The 6,215-nt window shown below is 38.4% G+C and overlaps 1 protein-coding gene across 1 annotated transcript; it reads right to left on the bottom strand.

Annotated features, from left to right (window-relative positions):
• Positions 1-273: 273 nt before the first annotated feature.
• On the bottom strand, positions 274-4,230 carry LOC139982707 (uncharacterized). The gene is made up of 2 exons (XM_071995774.1): positions 2,642-4,230; positions 274-1,888 (listed from the first exon to the last, which is right to left on the bottom strand). The coding sequence occupies exons 1-2, from the start codon at positions 2,785-2,787 to the stop codon at positions 787-789; spliced, it is 1,248 nt and encodes a 415-aa protein (XP_071851875.1). The 5' UTR covers positions 2,788-4,230; the 3' UTR covers positions 274-786.
• Between the last annotated feature and the right edge of the window lie 1,985 nt (positions 4,231-6,215).

Here is a 6,215-nt window from a genome sequence, read left to right as displayed (position 1 = left end):
CCGGCCTACGAAAGTTTAAGTAAGTTTCACTTAAGTAAATTTAAGTTTAACTTTAAGTAACTTTAAGTTTAAGTTTAACTTTATGTAACTTTAAGTTTAACTTTAAGTAACGTTAAGCTTAACTTTGAGTTGAACTTTAAGTTTAACTTTAAGTAACGTTAAGCTTAACTTTGAGTTGAACTTTAAGCTGAACTTTAAGTAACTTTAAGTATCATTAAGTATAATAGTTGTAATTAGCAGGATGCTTAAAAGATGATACAGCATCGAACAAAGTAAGTTATATCACCGTCATTTTATTCAGACTCTTTAATTTTTCATAATAGATATAAAAATCTGTGGATATATTTCTTTGTCACCTATGATAAGAATTGGAGGGTCTGTAGCATTTACAAACTGGTTTATATTCAGAATAGGCACAACATACCCGGTATAGGTCTAAAACACAGGCTGGAGGATTTAAGATAAGACACCTAGCAAAGATTTACCACGTTTCGCGGTGGAACGTCCTTTGTGGTTGTTTTATAACAAAACTGGTGTTTTTATGCATCGTTATTTCGGTAGTACCAGTAATTTCCGTATTTAGCGAATCGATACTTGTCCACAGCATGCTGCTATACTTGTCAATACTTGTCGATACTTGTCGATACTTGTCGATACTTGTCGATACTTGTCGATACTTGTCGATACTTGTCGATACTTGTCGATACTTGTCGATACTTGTCTCTTCCGAGACATTCTTGATCCTCCAAGTTTTGTATTCTAATTATAACTGAGGAATTCCATCTATCATTTTAACCTCGGACTATACCTTTGCGGTCTGTCTCGTAAAAATGTATTCTTTTCTTTTTCGAAAATGTCCCTTCCTTTGTTATACAATAAAATGTCGAAGTTTAAAGCTTTCACAACTTCCGGATCTCTTATCAGTATCTCCCTGATTTCCGATTTAGTCAGGTTGCTAGGTGACGTATTGCTCTGGCCGTTGACAATTTGTCCGTAATTCCCTCTGTTTATTCTCATTTTGCAGAATTGATCAAACGGTATTTCGTAAACGTGAGCTAACATCTCCAACGAAAAATTAAAATCTTCAGTCAGACCAACAAAGGCAAACCAATTTTCTAGATTGCCGAGAGTGTAATTGAACAAACTGTGAAGGTCATCGAAACTTAAGACTTGTTGAAAATATTGTCTTTGTCGAAACCAACACTGGTTTACAGTAGTCAAATGTGCCATATAAGTTTGCATTTTGTGTAGAATAATGTTATCGACGCTACTTAGTTGTGTAGCTTGTAAATGTGATGATCCTTTACAAAATAAGGGATTGATGAGAAGTTGATAAAAGAAGTAACTACCCTGATAAACAGCCCATTCTTCTGGTGTAAAATTACCGACTGCGACGGGGCCACAAAGTTGGTCCGATGGAACTTTGTGACAATAGAAATATGAAGATATGACTCGATCGAAAGGGTCTCTCATGAAAGTAAAATATGAACAATTTCTTGTGTGACTAAAATAATCACACATCCCAAAGGCATAACCACCCATGAAATATTGAGTTTGCCGGTAGTTTTGTAAGAGCACGCCGGTAGTTGCCTGCAAGTGGATCTTGATTCTTTCTTTAGAAGTTGCAACAATAGGCTCGGATCCGTTTATGGACCTTCTTTTCTGCATCTGAACAAGACAAGTCTTTACCGTGCTGCCAGCAGCTTTGTTATGATGCAGAAATACTGTAACACTATTTGTATAATCCATGGGCTTTAGACCATGTGCTTGACCGACAATGAAATAGTTTGGAAGCGGTGACCCCGAGTGGCCGTAAAGTTGAATGGGGGACAATGGAGGAACTTTCGGAGACAGAAAATGACCACCTTGGTAATTGGCGAAACCAATCCTGAATCGAAGAAAAGTAATATTTATATTATTTTCCACTTTCACCATACAGTAATTATTCAACGTAATTTAGAGCAATGGAAGGGAGGGTGTGTTTTAATAATACAATACTGCAAATGTTAACTAAAGATGCCTCTTATTAATATCCATGATATCATACTGTGTCGGTAAGCAATCCAACCGACAATTCATGGGATCCATGGTGGGCCAAAGGAATCCAATCGATATATTGCTTCCACTTTCAAAGGTTTTTTTACAGACAAAGATAAATATCAACATACTAAGGTGGTTGCCTGAATTTTAAGGTTGCCATTGTGATTGGAATGGAATGTTATTTTGAAACAGTCTCCATTAAGCTTATAACAACAAAGCTGAATATATACTCTTTATGTTGAAGGATAGCCTGATATGCCCGAAAAACCATGGAGGTAAAAACAGACTGTTTTTACCCTCCATGGAAAAACGTAGTCCTATCTTGTCAACTTAGTCCACAAGAAACGAAATCGCTGGACGAGGGTGGATGGTTTAAACATAACCAGAGTAAACACTTTGTATTAAGTTGACGAGAAACTGATTACTTTTATTGATTTACTTTAAAGGGAGTTTTAAAATATCAACATTATAAGACTTAAGCAAGAGCATTGAGCTGGTTAGCAATAGCATATTACCTAACTATGTTGAGGACAATCCATTTGGTTATCTCAAATAGTGTTTGGGTGGAGGGGGGGGGGGGGGGGCGACGAACTATACTTACCCCCATATTGATTTCTTGTGGGTCCCGACACCCATTACAATAATTCTTGAATAATTTTGCGACGATAATAACATCATGCAGACAATCAACGTAAGAGTCAAAAGAACAGGCACAAGGCGATATATCTGGTTGTGTCCACTTGCCATTTTCACACCACATTAATATAATTGACACGGATACTTCAGTGTGGCTTACCAGCTCTTGGTTTCAGATTGCTGTTGTAAAAACTTTTTATTTTCCACATTATTCATATTCTTCCCGACGTTCCGTGTATCGTCAATCACTTATAAAGCTTATTGATAATCAAACTACTTATATTGCTCAAACAAAGTGTCCTTAGTGAGGCCATAACATTTTAAAGATCCACGTAGAAATCTGATGAATTTTAAATCCGTTTTTTGTCGTGATATTTAAAATAATTTCGAAACGTTCGCTCGTTTGTAACACTTGCAAATATTTAACGTCATGTTCTCTCGTAAAATTGATTGTGACATATTCTTTACAGCCGTTCGTTTTGCTCATAAAACTAAACTGAAATTGATCAGTTTCTGTAACGTCAACTTCCCTCTTAGAATCGATCTTGAACTTTTATGAAAGATCGTTATATTCCGTGATTCAGCTTTAGGTCAATTTCCTATTTAAGCCAGTTCATATTTTCACATGTCACGCTCACAACTTGCAAAATATTAAAGATGACAGAGGAAGCGGAACAAAATCCAAGAGATCGTTATTGCCGTTTTACAGGCAGAACATTTTTTTGGTGATGCTGTCGCGGTAGAGGTCAGTTCAACCAGACGTGTGCCACTTTAGGCAGCTCAGGACAAGTGAAAGTTTTTTTTGTTTTATGAATTTCTAAAATACTAACACCAACCGCGATAAAATATACATGTTTAACAGGTAAAGGAAGAATTACTATTCAAAGTTCAACAGATTTAGAACTTTACTGAGATTATAGCAAAGTTGAATTAAAAGGAAACTTCAAATCAGCAAGGATTATATGAGTAGAGAGAATATAAAAAAGAGGCTCTAATACAGACTTCAAAACTGACTACCTGACCGTCTATGCTATTACAATTACTATAGCGGAAGCAATCGATGCTATGATGATCGACCTATTTCCACCAGCCAGCTGTAAGCCAATCTATCTAATCAACTTGAAACGTGAACCGACTATCTCAGCGCAGGTCACGGCTCAATAGATTTTGCACAATTCGAAGGGGCCATTTGTGTTAATGGTTTTGTCATGCAACGCGACAAAGTGTTACATATCGTCTTAAACGTGCATTGTCCTTCCTCGGAACAGACCGTAGGTACTGTAACATTACTTATATTACCTGACAACGGATATAGGGGGCAAAAAGCAAGGGTACACCATGGTAACCCAGTAGAACCATTTCCTTTGAGAGTTTAATTGGTAATTGGTTTCCACTAACGAACAATACATATATAGAGCGATTCCGTGTTCTCGGAATTTCCGTATTGTTTCAGTTTGTTAGCAAAGAAGAGGAATTGTATGATAAGAATGCGGAGAGGATTAAATGAAACTGTCTGGGCATAAAAATATCAGTAGCGTGGTTAGGATTTGGAAGTAAGGGGAGGGGGGTCAACATTTTCACCGCCTGATTTAGGTAGGGGCGTGAACAGGCCTGGTTCTGGGGCCATTTTTTTTTGGGGGGGGGGGCTAATATGCCGTTGAAGATGTTAAGAGATGATCATGCCATGTGCAACAAACCAGTGGCGTAAAGATGAGCCTGGGGGCCCCCGGCTCCTATCAGGTCCAAGCAAGGGCTACCGCAAAAATGTTCACAAGGGGAGGGGATCAGTAGGTCATGTAGGTGAACAAACTACTTGATACTATCTAAGTGGAGCGCCACCATCAGTTGGCGGGGAGCGTACCACGGATTTTTTGGGCCAATAAATACTCCTAGATCGTCGGAAAAGACACTTCCCGGGCGTTTCAAGTTGCATTTTTGCGGTACATTGTGAAACTTCGTTCATCTCTAGATGCTTGTGTCACCACCACCGATTCCGTGATGAAAAAATCCTCTAGATGGCGAGGGCGTGTCTTTACTCTTCCTCTAGTGGGCTCATCTCGGATCTCAGTACCAGCAACTTCAGCCATAACTTTAGAAAGTCCAAGGATTTCTTCAAAGGCCTCATCTGATCTCATCATCTCTATGGCTGAAATTGTAGCTTCTGTCAACTTGGAGGCATTTGCCATGGTCAAAGTCTTATCTTGGAGTGTCAGTGACATAGAATTAGATTTCCCCAGCAAGTCGTATAGGAGATTCAAAGTGACAATAGCTTGAAACGATCTAGGCTAGATGAACAGACCACGCGCTTCAGCTGCTTCACATCTGTTATCAGATGTTCGATTGGAACATCAGAGCAGGAAAAATGACAACTTGTGAAAGCGGCGGGTGTACTCCGGTTAATACATGACTCTCACTCTAGTCTAGTATTATATTTTGTAATGCGGGGAAACAACCCGTTGAACCCGATATATTGCCATGGAGAGTTTTTATAGCTACTAAATTATATACATTGTGCGGATTTCTTTTTTTTTTGGGGGGGGGGTAGAATTAATTGTGGGAGGGCTATAGCCCCCTAGCCCCCCCCCCCCGTAGAACCGAACCTGGGCGTGAACCATTATGGAAGGACCAGAAAGGGGTGCTGCTCGGAGGTCATTGAAACCGACTGGAGTCTCGGGTCCTGCACTAGACAATTAAATACTTAGACGTCAAATTGGACTTTCGAAGGCATATTTAGACTATAAGTTAGGTATATATATATATATATATATATATATATATATATATATATATATATATATATATATATATAAATATAAATATATATATATCGCCTTAAACGCAAGATGGTGCTGTTTAATAGTAATAAACTTAAAATTTCCTAAACTGATTTTGGTTAGGGCCTGAAGCTTTATATGTGTGTCAGATGAAAAAGAAATATTGTATGAAGGATGGCTGCTGCCGTGGGGTCATTGAAGCTGATTTCTACGTCGGTCCGTCTGGAGTCTTCCCCATAATAACAATATATATTTGAACTTCAAATGGTGCATTGTGAGGAATACTTAGGCTATAATGTAGGTTTATACACGCAAAAAAATGGAGTGTTGAATTTGAACACTTTCCAGGTGTAACCGTTCACCCTACACCTGAAGGGTTACTCTGACCCTGAGTAGGGTTACATAAATAATGTAGCATGTATTTTTTACACCTGCAGAAAGTGTACTTTCAGTTCGAGCATTCCGATTGGTCGAACCTCCCATCAGCTGGATTCTTAGTGCAAGTTAAGTGTTTAAACCACTGACAACATTTATCGTTAATAATGTACTATAGTAACCACGGCCATATACATAAGTGCAAGCCACATAACGTTACATATTCAGTGTGCGATAACGAGCTACAATGGCATGGAAAATGACGTTATAGGAGAAGAATTGATTGAAAAATTCGGAGGTATGTTTTGATATTATGTAAGTGAACGTGAAAAGAACGAGATATGCTTAGAGACCCACGACTAAGTTGGGTAGACGAATGCATTTGAATCG

The sequence above is a fragment of the Apostichopus japonicus genome, chromosome 16, assembly GCF_037975245.1.
Source record: "Apostichopus japonicus isolate 1M-3 chromosome 16, ASM3797524v1, whole genome shotgun sequence".
NCBI classification, from domain to species: domain Eukaryota; kingdom Metazoa; phylum Echinodermata; class Holothuroidea; order Aspidochirotida; family Stichopodidae; genus Apostichopus; species Apostichopus japonicus.
The sequence above is the reverse complement of the archived record's forward strand: the minus strand, read 5'-3'. Positions and strand labels throughout refer to the sequence as shown.

What these genes read in the sequence shown, in the direction of transcription:
- LOC139982707 (XM_071995774.1), bottom strand. Translation starts at nt 2,787, where the DNA reads ATGGCAAGTGGACACAACCAGATATATCGCCTTGTGCCTGTTCTTTTG. An exon ending in CACAAGAAATCAATATGGGG is followed by an intron (nt 1,889 to 2,641) that starts GTAAGTATAGTT and finishes TCTTCGATTCAG; the next exon opens with GATTGGTTTCGCCAATTACC.